Source organism: Crotalus tigris, unplaced genomic scaffold (assembly GCF_016545835.1).
Source record: "Crotalus tigris isolate CLP2741 ecotype Arizona unplaced genomic scaffold, ASM1654583v1 scf7180000017622.5263843, whole genome shotgun sequence".
Taxonomy (NCBI): domain Eukaryota; kingdom Metazoa; phylum Chordata; class Lepidosauria; order Squamata; family Viperidae; genus Crotalus; species Crotalus tigris.
Window position 1 is genome coordinate 4,242,729 of NW_024096517.1, and position 19,561 is coordinate 4,262,289.

Here is a 19,561-nt window from a genome sequence, read left to right on the forward strand (position 1 = left end):
AGTAGTACTTATAATTTAATAGCCATTTTTTCAGGGTTTTTTTCAAAAACATTTTATGGTGTGCCTGTTCAACATCTGATTATACATTGTCTTACTTAACGTCTACTGCAGTGTTTCTCAACCTTGACAATTTTAAGGCATGTGGACTTCAACTGCTGGCTGTGGAATTCTGGGAGTTGAAGTCCACATGCCTTAAAATTGTCAAGGTTGAGAAACACTGGTCTACTATCTGATGACCCTTTGAAATGCTCTGGTCCATCTCTTTAGGTTTCAGCTGTTATTTCAGGAAGCATGGCAGGATAAATGGAAGCAAAGAGAGTTATATAACAACCATTCTTAATTGTTTAAAGTCTCCATCCTATTGCAGGAGATGACCAGTGAGTTCATCCACAAAGTATTTTAAGCAAGAAATACTTCTACCTACTGATTAAGTCAGTGTGGCTACAATTAAGTGTTATTAACATTTCTGGATCAAAAGGAAACCATTCAGCCCAACAGGCCAGGAAACAAATACAAAATTTGTTTTCATTCATTTGGCAAATTAACTAACAGGAAAGCTTAAAATTACTTCATGAATTCTCATTGTGTGTTTTTATGGGTCACTGCCTCGGCTTTAACAGCATCAAAGCATGATTGATGCATTTGCTACGTGTCAGTGTGTTATTTTTCTTCCAACATTTTCATAATGAATCTCATTTGAAAGAAGACACTTAATTTTGTCATTTCAAGATAGTGTCTACTGTAGCTAGTCCTCTATGAACATAATTGAGCCCAAAATTTCTGTTACTAAGTGAGACATTTGCTAAGTGAGCTTTTATGACATTTGCTTGTTACACAAAGTGACTTGTTACACAAAGTGATTCGCATTTGTTAAGCGAATCACTGCAGTTGTTAATAATATGGTTGTTAAGTGAATCTGGCTTCCCCATTGCCTGTCAGGAAGTCACAAAAGGTGATCATGTAATCCCTGGTCACTGCAGCCATCATAAATATGAGTCAGTTGCCAAGTGTCTGAATTTTGATCACGTGATCATGGGGAACCTGCAAGTTTTAAGTGTGAAAATGGTCATAAATCACTTTTTCAGTGCCGCTATTAACTTGGAACCATCACTAAATGAACTGTGGTTAAGTCAAGGACTATCTGTGTATCTATCTGGGTAAAGAAAGCAGCAGGACGCAATTTTGCTACTGAAGACAAGGTAGCACTAGCCCCCTTCACATTTATTAACTACAATATCAAGTCACATTGGTGGCAAGAAGTAGGGCTGGCGAACAGGCCAGTTTGCATTCCCAGGTATGATTGTATTCTTGCATTTGGCAAACTCCATGAGCCACAGATTTAATTTAAACAAGTTCCTTCATCGAAAAACAACCCACCCACCCCCCAAAAAATGGACAGTAGAAAAGAGTTGTACAAAAGCAGAAAGGTCAGTTTTAGTATCAGGGGTGCAGTAACAACCATGAGGGAACGAAATACTTCAAGTGCATTTTTAGCCGGCAAAGGTGATGCTACTATCCACACTAAAACTTGCCTAACAAAAAGATAAGAGAGCAAATGGGTAAGTAAGACCTCACTGCAGGGGTGCACATCAGCCTGCAGGCAACAGCACATAAAACAGTCTTGGAGAAAATGGGGGAATCAAGCTTCAAGACATTCTCCTGTGACAGATGATGCACTAGCTATTATTATTTTTTTAAAAAACCCTTTAACTTTTATAATAATAAAAGTAGTGAAGATTACCTGTTCGGGACAAGTAAAAAAAAAAAAAACGTTCTCTGAATTTCCTAGAAAAGTTAAGTTACACCAAGTGACATAAAAAACAGTCATTGCTAATTAATTATGTTTACCTTATCTAGCTGCCTTTTGCAAAGAATGAAAAAAACCCGCAGACTCAAAAATGTCTCGTTGCCACAGGAGTCTGTCCCACGCTCTTCTTCTTCCATGCATGTACCATGAACGGGTCTCCAGGTGTGCGCCTCAGGTCACACCTGTACCTTCAGGTACAAGGACTGCTGTCATCAAGGCTCAGCAGTCAGAGTAGAACAGCAGGAACAACAACAACAAAAAAAGCCATCCATGTCCATCGTCCAGACAAAGCAAAGGCAAATGTCCAAGTTCCGAAAGACACCATTCCAGTTTGTCAAGCATGGTGGCAAAATGGAGGCCTAAGCCTGTCCTGCCCAGCCAGCTGGGCTGTTTTCCAGTTCTATAACCCAACAAACAAGTCATTGTTCGTTATCTGCCTTTTTTTTTTTTTTGGTTTGTTCAATAACATCCATCTTTCCAAGAATCATCCGCAGATATGTTGGCCTTTGGATATCTGTTGGGACACACAGGTAGACAATGCTTTAATAAACAGTCATCAGAAGAAAGGAGACTTAATGCAGCATTATCTGTCGCTAGTCTTAAAAATGTTGTTGTTGTTAGTTGCGAAGTCGTGTCCGATCCATCGTGATCCCATGGACAACGTTCCTCCAGGCCTTCCTGTCCTGTACCATCTTCTGCAGTCCATTTAAGCTCACGCCTTAAAACATATATATTTATTTAAAAAGCAAGTACCTGCCGCCATTTGTTTTGGCTCATAGTCTGCTAGATGGCTGGGGAATAAAACCAGGTAGGGCAGGGGTCTTCAAACTTGGCCACTTTAAGACTTGTGGACTTCAACTCCCAGAATTCCTGAGGGCTGGCTGAGGAATTCTGGGAGTTGAAGTCCACAAGCCTTAAAGTGACCAAGTTTGAAGACCCCTGAGGTAGGGTATAAAGTTTTTAAAGGAACAATCCTACAGTTTTATACATGAACCTCAAGTTGATAATTACTTCAACTGTACCCCTCAAATGCCATACAGAGCAATCCTCTGCTCTCCTTCCTAGAACCGGTCTGAAACTGGGAAAGAGGATGGGGGATTCTTTACAATTAAGGAAAAATCTTTCCTGCTTTGAGCTGGCCTCTTTCTTTGACTTGCTCGACTGGGTTGTTTCTTCTAAAACAATCTGGGGGCTGGAAAAGGCCCTGGAGATCAAGGCTGTTGGCAAAGTCCCAGGCAGGCAAAGGAGCGGTCAGGTTTCAGATTGCAATCCAAATACAGATAGTCCTCGATCTGCCACCAAATGGAGTCCCAACGCTTCTGTTGCTAAGTGAGACGTGGTTTTTACCCTGTTTCACAACCTGTCTTGCCACGGATGCTAAGTAAATCGCTGCAGTTGTCAAGTTAGTAACAACGGTTGTTAAGTCAATCCGGCTCCCCCACTGATTTTGCCTGTCAACAAAGTCGCAAAGGATGGATCCCCTAAATATGAATCAGTTGCCAGGCACCTAATTTTTGATCACGTGACCGTGGGGATGCTGCAATGGTCGTTAAGTGTGAAAAATTGGCCATAAGTCACTTTTTTCATGCCGCTGTTAACTTTAAATCATCACTAAACAAACTGTTGTAAGTCAAGGACTACCTATACATCACCTGCATGAGCTTTTAGGACTCACCGCTTGGCTGGCTGGGTCAACCTGCTCTTCAGAGTGGGTGCTCCTGCAACTGATGCTTTGCTTTTGGGAAGAGAGCTTTTTGCTCCGCCGGCCATACTATTGCTTCGATACACTGAACTGCCACTACTGGAAACACCTGGAGTCAGCGTGGAAGACTGTAGTTTTCTGACTCGGCCAGCTGGACTAGCATATCCAGCAGCTCTAACAGGCTGCCGTGGGGTTAGGAGAGCATTTGCACAGGGGCCCGCTTTCACGGGCTGTCGAGCTGTCAGGGGGGACTGCCCAACACTGGAGGAATAGCGGAGCTTATTCGGAGTCAGACCTTAAAGCGGAAGGGAGGGAAAATAGAGACCATGTTAACGATTATCAAATGTGGGTGTCAAATGCTGCTAACATTGGATGTTCTGGCTTTGACAACATAGGGAGAGGCAGCCTTATCCTTTCTTATGCTTTACTCTTAGAATTAGATGATACTGGGGGAGGAAAGTGATGGGAGTTAAGTTAGACATAACAATATTGCAATACTGTGTGAATCAGTGATTTTGAAACAAGAGATAAGAAATGGCCCGGTTGAAGAACTGGAGGGAAAGCCGGCATTTCAAACTAATTGGAGAACGTGATTTATGACTGTTAATTGGAGGAGGGAATTGTGCTTTGATACCATGTCCTCAGGGGAGGGGGATTCAGATTTTGGCTTCAACTATCTTAGTGCTGAAGCTTTGTTACTCCAATAAAGATTCTTTAAGGTAAACAATGCCTCAAAGTTCTTTGAAGTGTTTCATCTGTCGGAACCATGACAGCGGGTCTATTTGGAGAGCATATCCAAAAGGGATCAGGAGGAGACAAAGTTCTTGGGCAGATTCACATGGCTGAAGCCAATCCAGGCCACAGAAGAAAAAGAGAAGTCAAATTGTCAATTGAACCCACAAATTAAAAGATAACTTTAAGGGGGCGTTTCTTAACCGAGGGAGCCAGTGTTGTCCGAAGACTCTTTCCATGGTCATGTGGTCAGCGTGACTAGATGCTGAGGCGCACGGAGCACTATTATTTTCTCACACTGAAGTTGTACCCATTTATCTACTGAGTACAACATTTGCATGCTTTCAAACTGCTAGATGGGCACCACAAATTAAATCAGTAGCCAATGCATTTGGCAAAATGCCTAGTGCTTAGACTCCTATGATGACAAATGAAACTGCCATATTTTGGACAGCTGAAATATATGAATAATCTTCAAGGGCAGCTCTGTGTAGAACCCATTAGAACAGGGGTCTTCAAACTTGGCAACTTTAAGACTTGTGGACTTCAAGTCCCAGAATTCCTCAGCCAGCCAGCTTGCCAAGTGTGAAGACCCCCTGCATTAGAATAACCCAATTGAGACTTCTACATGAAGAATGACTGTGGTCTGGCAACTTTTTCAGAGAAGGCCCAGCTGGTTTCTCAGATGATTAAGTCCCTTTAAGAACTAAAAACAAAGAGGGATCCCATAGAACTTCCAAACTTAAAACCATTATTTCAGGGAATGGGCAGCTCCATTAAAACCTGTGGCAAGCGGAGATCTCTGATGCTATTGTTTCTGTTTTGATAATCACACCAACTGAAATGTCATGTGACAATTTCAGGAGAAGCCGACTTACTGGCGGATTCCTGATGGATTCTAGAGAGCCGACTACTGGGAATCTGTAGATCTGAGTCCAGGCTACGGCTATTTCTCACTGACTCCAAAGATCGCAGGCCGGTCCTAGCCAGATTAGGCATACTGTGACGCAGTTCCTCTGTAAAGGATAACGTAACAAAGAATGAAAAACCCAACTGTTGCTGTTATCGACAGGATCATTCAAAAAAACCCTGCAAGATTCAGAAATAATAGCACGCACCTTCGTTCGAAGAATACTTCAGTTTATCTTGCATCGGGCTCTGCACTGTCCTCCGGGGGGGCCGAATTCGGGTATTTGTGGCCCTCCCGTAATCTGTGTTTGTGGAGGGAGACTGGCACCGCGGTGAGCTGAGTGGGGATGGGGAGTATCTGTGACTGCTGTGATAGGGGAAAGAGCAGTCGTCATCCTCATCTTCCAGGCTGTACGTGTCAAAATCCTGGTCGCTGTAGGTGCCTCTGCGCAAGGAATGTAAGGAGGCGCTGGAACTGCGGCGGGAGACGGAGGCTGAGCTGGAGGCACAATCCTGACGAAGACCTGAAGGACGGCCACAGCCACAGAAGACACAGTTACTTCTCGAGATCGTATGGTTTAGCATACCTGTGATATTTCCCACCAAAGAGCTAGCAAAGCAAACAAGGAAACAACCACATCAGACTTGTACCCGAGATAAATGACACCCACATGAGGCAACGGCAGCATTTTCGGCTTGTAGCCTCAACTAATTTTAAAGGCACCAAAATGAGGGTTGCAATCTAGCTTTCACATCTCTGCAGACAAGTAGTTTACGTCTATTTCAGCACTCATAACCAGTATCTGCATTTTGGGGCAGAGTAACAACCCGGAGAGTTTTGCTAGTGACAGCATATTGTAAATCCATAGGGCCTCCCTCAGATGTTTAGGCAAACATCAGCATCTCAACTTTTTCATTTGACAACTTTTTCATTTTACACAGTTATGTTTGATACAATATACCGAGCTATAAATGATCTGTTTGCCAGAAACATAGTGGGATATTGTACTTCAGGGGTCCCCAACCCCAGGTCTGTGGACCGGTACCAGGCCACGGCATGCCAGCAACCAGTCCGCCCAAACAAGTAAAGCCCCATCTGTGGGATGCAGGCAGCACACAAAACCACGCACTCTCCGGTCTGTGGAAAAACCTCTCTCCACAGAACCGGTCCGTGGTGCCCAAAAGGTTGGGGACGTGTGTTGTAGTTCTTTCACAAAGATGCAATTTCAAGGCTAAATGATCCTTAATGAGATACTCTTAGCCTAATCTGCTCCAAAAGCAAGACTTTTTCTTTTCTTTTCCCCAGACCATTAAGCTATGCTGGAATACACATGTACTTCAGAAGCAGCTGCAATGAGGTCAAGAGCGGATGCTTCTAGACCAGTGGTTCTCAACCTTTTTAATGCCGCGACCCCCAACCGGTCGTAAGTCGAGGACTACTCAACCGGTCGTAAGTCGAGGACTACTCAACTGGTGCAGCACCGTTTGCAGAACGGGACTTTTGGCGGGCTCAGCAGGGCAGAGACAGCCTGGACAATTCCTATTGGCTTTTGAAAGCCAATAGAATTAGACTCTATTCAAGAGAGTCTATTCTATTGGCTTTCAAAAGCCAATAGAATAAAAGGGAGTAGCACAGCTAAGGAAAAGGGGGAAAAAATGGCGGACTGCGTTATTTGGCGACCCCCGTGAAATGGTCGTTCAACCCCAAATGGGGTCCTGACCCACAGGTTGACAACCACTGTTCTAGACAGACATAGCCAAAGCAGCAACAGACGTGTTTCTTCCTATCATTAAATAGGGACATCTAATTTACTAGCAGGGACACCCAATTACCCACCTAAGAAACTATCTGTGTGTACTCTTGTGCTGGCGGAATGAGAGAAAATTCAGTTAAGTGGAAAAATAATATTTTGCATTATTGTTTCTTAAAAAAAAAAATTCTCCCGCGGTAGGTGATGTAGCCTTAATGTAGAGACAGAAATACTGCAAATTGCTTTCACATACTTTCTTCCTGTAGGCGGGCCATAACTTGCACGTCAGTCAAGTCTTGCAGTTTGTAGCCCATTGAAATCGAGTCGTCTGAGGTACTAAGTTCGCTATCGACAGAAGACTGAGAGCTCAAAGCTGAATGCATGTTCAAGTAACCTTAGAAAGGGGTGGGAGAGAAGGAAAAAGCAGGTGAGGGTGAGGAAGCTACAGATATCATTTTAAAACACACAATTGCACAAGCACTGTCGTAGTACGCTTTTTTTTTTCCAGTTTTGTACTTAAACACCCTTATAAGGTAAGCAAATTGATCATAAGGATAACCAGCAATGGTTTCCAAGTGAAAGAGTCCTTTCAATATTCAATACGGAGGAAGGTTTATCCTGTCATGTATGGTAACGATAGAATTCTGTTATTAAAATCATCATTTCAGTTAATCTTCCCTATCCAAATGTCCCAGATGAATGGGCATTACTCTGAGCTACCTCTTATAAACCTCTGGCAACTCTGTTCCTGTGACGTGCAGGGAAAGAAAAGGATTATGGCATGTAAAATAGTTTGGATGAAGCCACAGAAAGCCACCAAAACTAGGTCAAACGTAACAATCTCATTCCCTGTTGCACCAGAAATACAAAACTATGAGCGAAGTGTTTTTGAATGCAAAGTCAACTTACTTTATCAGCTACAAAGCAATTCTAGTTTTTAAAGTACCAGTGAAGGGGTTCCCTAACAGCATGTGGCTGAAGATATGAGTCATCATCCTCTACTAAAGAAGAGCACACATGCCTATATTAACACGTGTCGGCTTTACTGGATCATCAGTTCTTCACGTTTCAGACCTTCTTAGAGTATATCAGTCAATATGACCCTCCACTTTCTGCTGCGGCTGGATTAGGATTTTCGAAAATTAATCTTTTCAAATTCATAGTGTGAATTTAAGATAATGCCCGAGCCTGCCACAAAACATATTGTTTTTGATTGGAATACTTCAGAGAAAAGCCAGGTCATTTAAAACAGAACAGGCAAGACAAGAGAACCAGACATTTTGGACACCAAGTTGTACTGTAAACATGTTACTATTTCACAACTGATTGTTTCTAGCCTTCCCCTCAATATATTTATAGGTCATTTTGACATAAAGAAGAGGGGAAAAAAACATTGTTTGCTTGACTGTCCAGAGCAGATTCTTATTATCAGACAAGCAGGCTACTTATTTACAAAGTCCTGGACACGTTCAAAAAAGCAGTCGTTTAGTCATTAATTAAGAATCTAAGCTAATTATATGGCAAGACTCATGTGTGTTTAAGCAGGATAAGCACTCGTGACTAACCACAGCAATCTTAATTCCCTTCTAAGCAGCATTGTCATGCTTGTTACTCAGAAAGCAATTAAAATGACTAAAACAGTGTAGGATCAAACAAGGGAGGAAACCATTCTCAGAGTACGGACGGTTTTCAAAAGTAAATTCACAGAGAACAAGGGGAGCAGGTCAAAACTTAGGTACGGGAAAGAAAAAAGACTTTAAACGTTGACCTTGCTGCCATTCCAATCTGGAGTGAGGACTCTGCACTTAATATTCATTGGAGAAATAAAACTTTTGTTCCTTTCAATGGGAGCTTCCCTTCCAAAACAAATAACCATGTGGAAAGCTAATAATCCAGAAGCTAACCAAGAGCAAAAAGTTAAAACTGCCACACTGCAGCCCCAATCTCTTACAGTTAATCCTGTCCATTCGCTGCAATTGATTTATTGATTTATCATACAAACAACTGCTAATTCTATAAATAAGAGAAGCAAACTGCAACAGCAACCTCTCTGGATAAAACTCTGTATAGAAATGTTTCTCAACCTTGACAACGTTAAGACTTGTGGACTTCAGCTCCCAGAATCCCCCAGCCAGGTTTGCTGTACAATACTGAAAATGCACTTATTTAGTTGGCAGCAAAATATAAGATCTGAAAGCAAAGTCGGCTAAGGATTCCCCCCCCCCCGTTCTCTAATTGATTAATTTCATTGGTGGCTCCATCAAGCGGAAGGAGACTTTCCAGTTCAGCAAAAAAATAATTTTCACATGACTGAGATCAAAATCATGATAAAGGTCTGCAAAGGAAAGAGACCTCAAATTTTAGGCTTGCAAAGCAAGAGTATCAAATTAAAAGCTGCCTGGTATGTTGGCAGTCGCTACCTGTAGCGTTTTCATTAGCTGCAGTTTGAGAATACTATATAATTCACTAGTGTACTAAATATGAAAAATGATATTTTTACGTTCACTCATTGCTCTGGAAGGATTATTACATAATTCTCAAATAATCGGTCTAAATAAAAAGAACATTTAGAATGTAATTTCTGTATTGCTATTTGATCTGTCTTTAGGGAAGTTAAAACATTGCATTGGCTGCAAACCAGATAAACTGGGTATAGATTCTGTGACTGAAAGAGGAGAGGATTATTAGGTATTCCAGCAATAAAAGACAAAAATAATCCAGACGTTAGTGTTATAGCCTCCACCTGAAAAAGGCAATTCAGTATTGTCTTTCATTAGAATTTAAGATGTCAGTAATTTAGTCTTAATAGGTTATCTCTTCTCCACCCCAAATGTCAAAGAAATATTTAGGAAATGGTATTTCATTTGTCCTTATTTAAAAAAAATTAAGCATGCAATAAGTGATTGGCTTTTAAATGCTGGTTCTAAATGCAAATCAACTTTCTGCACAGCAACGTGAACTAGCTGAGCTTTGCAAGCGGTTTCAGCTTCTGTCTCCAAGGCATGCTGGTCATTCCACCTTTTGGGAAACTTCAGACAAAGCAGACAAAAAAAATGTGTAGGTCTATTTATTGTAGACTTAGGACTATAAGCTAATTCTCACCAACCATGGGAGAAGATATATAAATGCAAGTTAAAACATTTTCACACACATAAAGCAACGTAAGAATGCCATGCTAAAGAGGACTCTCCATTTTCCTAAGGGATAATCAAATGCCCTCATCCTGGAGGTGATGGGCCAGATAATGGTCCTTTATCACAAAAATAACAAACCTTTTGGGGGGAAAAAACCCAAATTAGCACAAAGAAGCAAGACGATTTAAATAAGAAGCTTTCTGGAAACATTAGGGGAAGAAGCCCTTAGAACAGTGGTGGCGAACCTAGGGCACGGGTGCCAGAGGCGGCATTCAGAGCCCTCTCTGTGGGCATGCACACTGTCGCCCCAGTCCTAGGCCTTCAGCTGGGTTTTATAAAACCTTTTCGCTTTAGGCCTCCACTGCCATGTGCAAAAAAAAAAAAAAAGAAGTTCAGTCAATTTCAACTTCTCGCAGGAAAAAAAAAAAGATCTTGCAAAGTTGGAATTGTTTGATTGAACTTTTTAGTCCCACCCAGTCTTCCATTACCACCGCAGCCACGCCCACCCAATGGGCCATGCCCACCCAGCACTCGACGATGCATAAGTGGGTTTTGGGTTGCAGTTTGGGCCCTCGGTCTCTAAAAGGTTCGCCATCACTGTCTTAGAATCATCACATTAAACTGTCCAAAGCAACCTTGTCCTCCCCTCTGCATGCATTTCTCATATCCGTTTCTCTGAAAGTACCCCAGAAGCCATGCCATACCTGAGCTACCGCAAGTTAGTAGTGGTTTGTTAGTTGATTTGTAGTGCCCAGGAGAGTTTAGTGCATTGCTACAGGACCCTGAGTCTGTATTCAAGTTATGCACACTTGGAGACGCCAATGGACTGCAATACAGGGATTTCCACCTACTGGCTAAAGGAAAATACAAAAAAGCCATGAATTGTTACATTAAACACAGATACTCAGATGAGGAGAGAGAGAGAGAGAGAGAGAACGTCAAACCACATCTGCATGCATTACATGCCAGACACACTCACCCCAGTCATGATACAAACCAATAAATTCAATTTCCAATTATGGCTGACAGATTAATCTCTGGAATTAAAGCAAATGAAGACAATCCTTAGTTCTCCATGGGCTAGTCTCTTCCTGTCTTAACATCTGGGACTTGCAGGTATCAGACTAATATATATCTATATGCTGTTGTGTGAATTTACAATGTTCACCTTGGACATACTTGAGTCGGTTTGAAGTGCTAAAGTGAACTCTGAAAGATGAGCCGTGGTTCTTCTCCAGAGTTTCCCAAATAACAGACAGGCTGGATGAGAAGATATCCAATATTATGGCATTTCTCTCTCAATGAAGAAATGCATAGTTTGCCATCTCTCATCCTAGAATGTGGATATGCATAAGATGTAAGTTTCCCAGTTGGACAATCTTAGAGATACTAATACTATGTGTCAAAAAATTTCAACATGAATCAGGTTTCTAGAGTTATCAAGGACACATACAGGTAGTGTGATCTAATGAAAATATTATCTACTGCGAAACTGTAGCATCAAGAACAAAAAACTTGGCACAGAACTATTAAAACCAAATAAAGATTTCCCATCATTATCTAGGGCTGAAAATTCAAAAAGGAGTGGCATTATTTATGAAAAACAATCATTTTATTCTGAGCTACATTGTCCTCATATTCTAGGAGGAGTTGACAAGTTTAATTTGTTGACAAACCTGCTAATGTGTTTAAGTTGTTACAATGTTCAACTTCACACACTTTGGAAAAAAAATAACAGTATTTAGCTAGCAGAATGTTTCTGTTTTCCTGGGAATCTAATGTGATTCCAGATGACAAAATCAAGTTTTCAAGCAAAATCGCTCCAAAACCATTCTTCGGTTTACTGTATTATTAACATTTTCCACAGTAGCAAGAAACTCAGAGGGCAGCAACTTACAATACTGAATGTGTTTTAGGTGTCTGAATTAAAATAAACTTTTATATTTTAAAATGCCATGTGCCAACCAGTGAATGTTTATATGTCTGTATGTCACCAAAACATAATAAGATACATTTTGAAAAAAAAAGGACTATTTGAAACCAAACGGTACAACATAAAAACATTTGAAAGAAAAGTATTTCCTTTAAGGTTTGCAAAATATATATCTTAAAAGATTGTCCCAAGATGTCTTAATATCCTTTGAGAGCAGAGGACATTCTCCAACTATGTAGGTCTTTTAGTCCAAAGGATCACATACGTTTTCTAACTTAGGGCAAATTTAGAAGCAGGCATAAAAGCTGGTTCTGTGATTTGGGGCTAGTCGCAACAGAATCCATCTCACAGAGATGTTGTCAAGGGGGAAACAGGAGGTAGGAGCATAATATAAGCTATCTTGAGTTGTACAAAATAAAGATAGGATATAAATCTAATAATCATAATCGTGATTAGCTCAGGGATATCCCAGATAAACACCGGGCTCAATGTAACTGGGTTTGAACTGCATCAAGCAAATGCAAAAATGCAAAACCAAAAAGGCCCCAATTTCAAGGTGTTATTACTGATCTTATGATCCAATTCATTTTTCTCAAGTCTCCTCCATTATGCCAAGCTCTTTAAAAGTGCAACACCAACCAATCAATCTACCAGCTCCCTCAGTGGTCAGTTAAGGGCTCTCTCAAGACCATTCATAGGCCTACCTTGGTCAAGTCTGCTGATGAGGGTACGGCAAGCTGCCTCGGTCTCAGGACTAGGATGATCCAATACCTGTCTACACCATTTCAGGGGCGATTCCTTCTTATCTGTTGGTGGGTTTCTTGGAGAAATATACAGCCTGAAGTGGAAAGGTAAAAAGCTTAATCTGACAGCTTGATCGAAGCAACTATTTCAGTATCTCTATGCTTCCATTAGTATTTTATCAACAAAAGTCTAAAGTCACAGCAAAGAAAGTAATGTAACAAATATTTTTCCCTTTCTTAACTATTTGGAGGGGGGGGGGTCAGACAAAATTACTTCCATTTTTAAGATGGATCCAAATGTCATTATTCATCCGAATAATGAAATCATCTATCATACTGTACTTTCTCATAAATCTGTTTCATTTTCTCACATACAGATAGTCCTCAACTTATGACCACAATTGAGCCCAACATTTCTGTTGTTAAATGAAACATTTGTTAAGTGAGTTTTGCTCTATTTTATGACCTTGCTTGCCACAGTTGTTAAGTGAATCATTGCGGTTAAGTTAGTAACACGGTATCGACTTTCCTTGTCCGAAGGTTACAAAAGGTAATGGATCCCAGGACACTGTGACTGTCATAAGTATGAGTCAGTTGCCAAGCATGTGAATTTTGATCACGTGACCGTGGGGATGCTGCAACAGTCACAAGTATAAAAAACGGTCATTAGTCGTTTGTAACTTTGAATGGTCACTAAATGAACTGTTGTAAGTCAAGGAGTATCTGTACATAATTGTTTTGCTAAGGAAATAACGAATTACACAACGTAACATTTGTATAAAGCAAACAATGGTTGGGTAGTAACAATGCAACATCTCTTCAATTTTTTTTCAGGATCCAGAGTACACTACTTAGGTAAATATAATACTTGGCAATTTTCGCAAAAATAGTCCAAGCAATTTATCCTCCAAATTATCTCATATCAGTTAATTATAGCTGTGAATTATCTCATATCAGTTAATTATAGCTGTGAATCATTTTTAAAAAACCTTCAGCCCGAACTCCTTTTTTTCAAATATAGCCCCCTTCCTAATTACAGCAAGCATCTTCCACTGGCAGAAAAAAAAATCCAATAACCCAGTCCTCTCTTTCATCTAATCCAATTATTTCTTGAATAATAAGCTTAAGGAATGGTTAAGGAATTGTTGCTTAAAGTGACCTTACATCTTACATTTTGCTATGTGTACAGATAAACTATTATGCAAATATCTGTAATACTAATAGAAACACCTTAAGGAACTTATTTGGCAATAGTCTCCACTCCATTTGGCAATCTCTTATGAGAAAAGTGGCACTCTAAATAGAAATATAGGCTTCCTGGTCTCCCACACTTTTTTTCCTTTCTGTTTCTCTTAAACATTTTAGACCAAAGTTGGTTTTTGTTTACAGATTAATCCCCTTTCTTTCACACTGTCCATTTTCCTGTCACACTGCTGTGTTCACTGATATTTTTGAGGGCCAGTGGAGGGAAGAGAAACAGAATAATAATCTGCTCTAGAAAATATGATTACAGCCTTATTCCCTCTCAGCATGAATCCTTTAGAGCAGTGTTTCCCAAACTTGACAATTTTAAGGCATGTGGACTTCAACTCCCATAATTCCACAGCCAGCATTGCTGGCTCTGGAATTCTAGGAGTTGAAGTCCACATGCCTTAAAATTGTCAAGTTTGGGAAACACTGCTTTAGAGCTACAATATGTAATCTCATAGTACATACCAGCTGTCCTCTTCGTCGCTGCCGTTCTCTAACTCTAGCAATTCTACTTCATCCAGAGTTGTTTCGTTCAAGAGGTCTTCCGCATTTGTGTTTGCTTCCTTCATTTGCAACGCTGGCTCAACACCTTTGATGAAATCTTCTAGCAACACTGTGTGGTTGCAATCCCAATGAGAGACATCGTTTGTGTTGGCCTCGCTGTTCTGCATCTGGGTACCGCTCACAAACTTTGCACCGGAAGGCTCTTTGTCAGATCTTTTTTCACAACTGTGCTGTACTGGGGTCTCCACATCCTTTTTAAAGAACTCAACGTTTTCCTCTGCTTCTGACCTTATTTTACTCAGGGCCGAGTGCAGGTCTGCCACTATTTGCAACTCCTGCTTATCCATTAGTGCATTGATGCTATTATTCATTTCCATGCCATTGAGCCTGGAATTGCAATTATCCACTCCAGCATCAGCTTGGCTCAGCAATTTTGCCTCTGGCACACTTCGCAGGCTTCTAGTTCTCAGCTGCTGATTCTGGAGCTCAAGCCTCCTCACAAGCGCTTGCAATTTCCTCACTTCTTCCAGCTCAGGGCCCACCTGATCAGCCATGGATTCTGCATCAGGACCCATCACTGAATTCTCTGCTGAGCTTCGGCCCAATTCAGTTCCAAGACTGTGGTCTGGCTGAATCACAGTGGTGCTCCCAGGAACGACCATCTTCACGGAACCCCTGAGGAATTTTGCTAAAAAAAAGATACCATAGAAGATGGATATGAAAGAAACAGTGAACACACGTTAACTATTGGCTTTCCTATTAATTAGATGTATTGTGTGATGACTCAGCAAGAATGCCTTAGTGAATCTGAAAGCAATTTATCGGCAGGAAAAGTATATTGTATTTATCCTGGGTATCTTGACACGGCCATGCTTCTTCAGTGTAAGCAGTAACTGCAATGACTGCTATAAGATACATGACTAATCTGCACCTACAGTGTAAGTTGACATTTATAAGGAGCACTTGTAAAGTAAATAATGCCCAAATCCAACTGGGGCTGCCCAGGTAGAAGCACTTTAAACAGAAGCTTTTGTTTGCCAAGGTCATTTATACCAAACACTGCCTTCTGAAATATTACTGATCTTAAAAAAAAAAAAAATCAAAAGCAAGTCTATGCGAAAAGATTCAGAAATTAAAGAGCTGAAAGATAGGCATATTACTGCAGTTCCATATGGTGGCAGTTAGCAACACTACTATTTTGAAAGATTAAATATTGAAGGAAGAAAAACTGAGCATTTCACTCATTAAGCACAGACTGTAAAAATTGTGGCTCACACCCATTTACTCAATCATGAATTTCTTCAAGTTTTGTTAAGAAATGAAATGAAATCCAGGAGCGACAGCATCTTACTGCTTAAGTCCAGAAACCAAATATTTTGCATAGTCTGGGGAATAAGGTAACCTATACATTATTATAATAAAATATGACATACATATATCATACTTTGGGAAAGTATCTTTAACACTGAATATTTTAGACTTTATTACAGCTCAATACTAATTTAGAGAATAGTGACACTGGAAAGAGCATATATAGTCTTTTTTCCCTGGATTAATTGTAAAGCAAATACATAGAATGATATAAACAAGGGCACTACCAATATTTTATTACCCCACTTTATATGCTGTGCACCAAAATGAAGAAAAACAAAACTAACAAAGCAGGTATTTCTATCATTTCTGTACTAAATAGGACTTAATATAAATAATATTGTTGGTTATTTAAAACTGTTTCTATGTTCAAATTTTTGTCTTGCAAAACAAAACCAATATTTTATTTCCTAAGCATCTCCTGCATTAAATCTCAAAATATAATTTCAATGCATGTCCCATCTAAAAGGCAAAATAGAAAAAAAAAGTCTCTCCCCTCATAACATGCATAAAGTTAAGCAGCAATACAAGAAATAATGCTGAATAATTTTGGTTCAAAGAGCAAAGGAGGAGGAAGTATCCTTTCAATAATCTTTCAAATCTAATTTTTAATCACTAAATGACTATCCTGAGAGATTTATCTGAGCTGGAAAAAAAGTATAGTAACCCTATAATCTGAGTCAGATTATATGCATCCATCCACAAGAAAATAACAATGTTCTAAAAGGAATGGGTTTTTCAAAAGAAAGGAAGGAAGGAAGGAAGGAAGGAAGGAAGGAAGGAAGGAAGGAAGGAAGGAAGGAAGGAGGGAGGGAGGAAGGAAGGAAGGAAGGAAGGAAGGAAGGAAGGAAGGAAGGAAGGAAGGAAGGAAGGAAGAAAGAAAGAAAGAAAGAAAGAAAGAAAGAAAGAAAGAAAGAAAGAAAATTTCTGAGAACAAAACTGTAGCAATTCTCACCAGACACCAGCTGTCTTATTGCCACGTGTTTTTAAAGACAACTCATAGATCTCATTTTTGCATCAGGACAAAACTATAAACGGGTCTAATGCTACACAACACAAATTACACTGCCCTGCCCAAATTATAAAACAGTCTCCTTTTGTTAAATCAATTTACAAGAGAAGGCCAACTAAAAAAATACAATGAAAACGTAAGATTGCATTTCACAATTTCTATTTCTATTTCAAGCAGACTGACGCGATTCAACAAACTCGTGCACAAGTACAACCGCAACTGAAAAGGGCAGTATTCTAGCTTCCGTTACCTTCACCCATTCCAAAGAGTAAATTCTTACCCGCACATCTGTCAAACACAACCACAGCAACAGAGCCTCCCTGGTCTCACTGGATGATCTCACGGCCCAAGGCATCAGGAATTGCATGGAGCTGAGGAGGAAAAAGATGTGTGCAGTGTCACCGGAACAGGGAGGAAAAAAAAAATACATAAGAGACTACCTTACCATCAGAAACTGCTTCCCCCCCTGCAATTAGGGAAGAAGGTGTCCCAATCTGTGTTCTCCAAGGGAAGGATTTGATGTTGCAAAGAAAAAAAGGAGAACACCGGAACAACCTGCCCGGAGAGACACACACCCCTGAAACACCCCCAAGTAGGACAAAAGTCCTTCTCAAGAGAAATAGGTGAATGGAGAAGGAATGCTGTCCTTTGGGGAGTCTTAAGGAGGGAGGGCCACGCAGTCCTAACCAAACAGGTGGAGCCTCCTTTATTTCTGAACTCCACCCCTATCTGAGGATGGCTTTTGCAGGGAAAGAGGAGGGCAGGAGAAGAGTTCCCACAAAGCAAATCCAGGAATGAGATTGCCCCAAATTAAAGAAAAAGAGGGGAACATTTGGGGGGTGGGACAGAAAAGAGCTACAAACCACGTACTACCCAGACAGGTTAGTTTTAGCAAACCTCCTCTCTGATAGAGGAGAATTTTTGTAGCTCAGGGTTGAACTGGGGGGTCCCTGGTGCTCTCTGAGCTTGGTGGTTTTCTTGCAGACGTTTCATCACCCAACTAGGTAACCTCATCCGTGCTGCAGGAGAGGAGGCTTGAGAAGGATAAAGAGGATAAGGAGGATGAGAATGAGGAGGATTATAGGATCCTTGCTGCTCTCTGAGCTTGGTGATTTTCTTGCAGACATTTCTTTACCCAACTGGTTAACCTCATCTGTGCTAGAAGAGAAGGGGCGGGTTGCTCACTGGCAGGGCCAGCCATTAGTACATAAACAGAGAGCAAACCCCACTTCCTTCTAGCACTGATGATGTTACCTAATCTGGTAAGGAAACGCCTACAAGAAAACTACCAAGCTCAGAGAGCACCAAGGACCCTACATTCCCCTCCCTCCCTCTTCCACAAACCCCTCTATTGGAACACTGATAATGTTACCTATAGTTTGGGGAATGAAACATCTGCAAGACTAAGCCAGGGGTCTTCAAACTTGGCCCTTTGATGACTTGTGGACTTCAACTCCCAGAATTCTTCAAGCCAGCTTGAAGTCCACAAGTCATCAAAGGGCCAAATTTGAAGACCAGTTTGAGTCTCTCGATTAAATTGAGATGCTCCCCAACTGGGGAGGGGGGGTAAAGAGGAAGGGGTGGCTGACCACAAGGGAAAAACAACACTATAAAACGGGGGTCTTCAAACTTGGCCCTTCGATGACTTGTGGACTTCAACTCCCAGAATTCCTCAGCCAGCATATGCTGGCTGAGGAATTCTGGGAGTTGAAGTCCACAAGTCATCAAAGGGCCAAGTTTGAAGACCCCCTGAACTAAGCTCAGAGAGCACCAAGGACCCCACAATCCCCCTCTCCCTCCTCCTCTCTACAAACCCCCCTCTCTCTTCTAGCACTGATAATGTTACCTCGTCTGGTCATGAAACGTCTGCCAGAAAACCACCCAGCTCAGAGACCCCCCCCCAGGACCCCTCAATCCCCCCCCTATAAAGATCCCCCCACCCACCCAACATAGAGAGAACATGAATTCACCAAAATAAGGGGAGGGGGGAACAGCTGCCCCAGGGCCTGAAGAGCCAGTCCAGTCAGGCGAGGGGCTTCTTCACCTGCCCGGCCAGGCCAGGACCCTTTCAGGGAAGCGAGGAGGGCTGGAGGTCGGCCTATCGAGAAGGATGGAGGCCGGGGGGATAGGGTGGGGAAGACCCGGGCCTGAAATTTGAGGGGGGGGGGAAACCAGGCCCGACGCCCAGCCTGAGGGGAGCCTGGGATGGGGGGGGGGAACAGGCGACCTTCGGAGCCCGCGCTCCCCGCTACCCACCTGCCGCCGCCGCCGCCGCCGTGCGCACGCGCAGTCCCAGCCACCTCTGTTGTTGCCGCGGCTGCTCCCTGGCCGGCTCCCTCTTCGTCCCGATTGGCCGCGGCGCTAACTTCGGGCCGTCATTTGCATAAGGCGGGACCGGGGAAGCAAAAGGGATTGGCTGAAAGAAGGGAGGCGGAGAGGGAAGGGCGAGGGACGGGAGCCGGCGCTCCAGCGCAGACCCGACGAGGCGCTCAAAACGGGTTTTAGTGCGCCTGCGCGTGTGGCTGGTTTTTTTTTTTTTTTTTCCTCCCTAGGCTAGGGATCTTCAAACTTGGCCACTTTTAAGACTTGGGGACTTCAACTCCCAGAATTCCCCAGCCAGCATGCTGGGGAATTCTGGGAGTTGAAGTCCCCAAGTCTTAAAAGTGGCCAAGTTTGAAGGAGCCCTGCCCAAGGTGGAAGAAGAAGTGCTTT

At 41.9% G+C, this 19,561-nt stretch overlaps 1 protein-coding gene across 4 annotated transcripts; it reads right to left on the reverse strand.

The window, feature by feature from the left end:
• Window positions 1-1,180: 1,180 nt before the first annotated feature.
• Window positions 1,181-19,237, reverse strand: LOC120302714 (SLAIN motif-containing protein-like). Of its 4 annotated transcripts, none has more exons than XM_039331551.1 (10): window positions 19,106-19,237; window positions 17,130-17,220; window positions 14,428-15,154; window positions 12,673-12,806; window positions 10,740-10,889; window positions 7,155-7,295; window positions 5,360-5,674; window positions 5,120-5,257; window positions 3,483-3,804; window positions 1,181-2,321 (listed from the first exon to the last, which is right to left on the reverse strand). In XM_039331551.1, the coding sequence occupies exons 3-10, from the start codon at window positions 15,126-15,128 to the stop codon at window positions 2,267-2,269; spliced, it is 1,956 nt and encodes a 651-aa protein (XP_039187485.1). In that variant the 5' UTR covers window positions 15,129-15,154; window positions 17,130-17,220; window positions 19,106-19,237; the 3' UTR covers window positions 1,181-2,266. The 4 variants fall into 4 exon arrangements, with proteins under 4 accessions (XP_039187485.1, XP_039187504.1, XP_039187494.1 ...); XM_039331570.1 differs by lacking the exon at window positions 19,106-19,237 and adding an exon at window positions 18,820-18,838; XM_039331560.1 differs by lacking the exon at window positions 19,106-19,237 and adding an exon at window positions 17,295-17,750.
• Window positions 19,238-19,561: the final 324 nt, after the last annotated feature.

Bases quoted from the DNA above. Each gene is read 5' to 3' on its own strand.
- LOC120302714 (XM_039331551.1), bottom strand. From the start codon at position 15,128: ATGGTCGTTCCTGGGAGCACCACTGTGATTCAGCCAGACCACAGTCTT. The intron at 7,296-10,739 runs GTATGGCATGGC...CCCCTTTCTAAG, and splicing joins ACTAACTTGCGGTAGCTCAG to GTTACTTGAACATGCATTCA. The intron at 5,675-7,154 runs GTATGTGAAAGC...GCCGTCCTTCAG, and splicing joins GGCCCGCCTACAGGAAGAAA to GTCTTCGTCAGGATTGTGCC.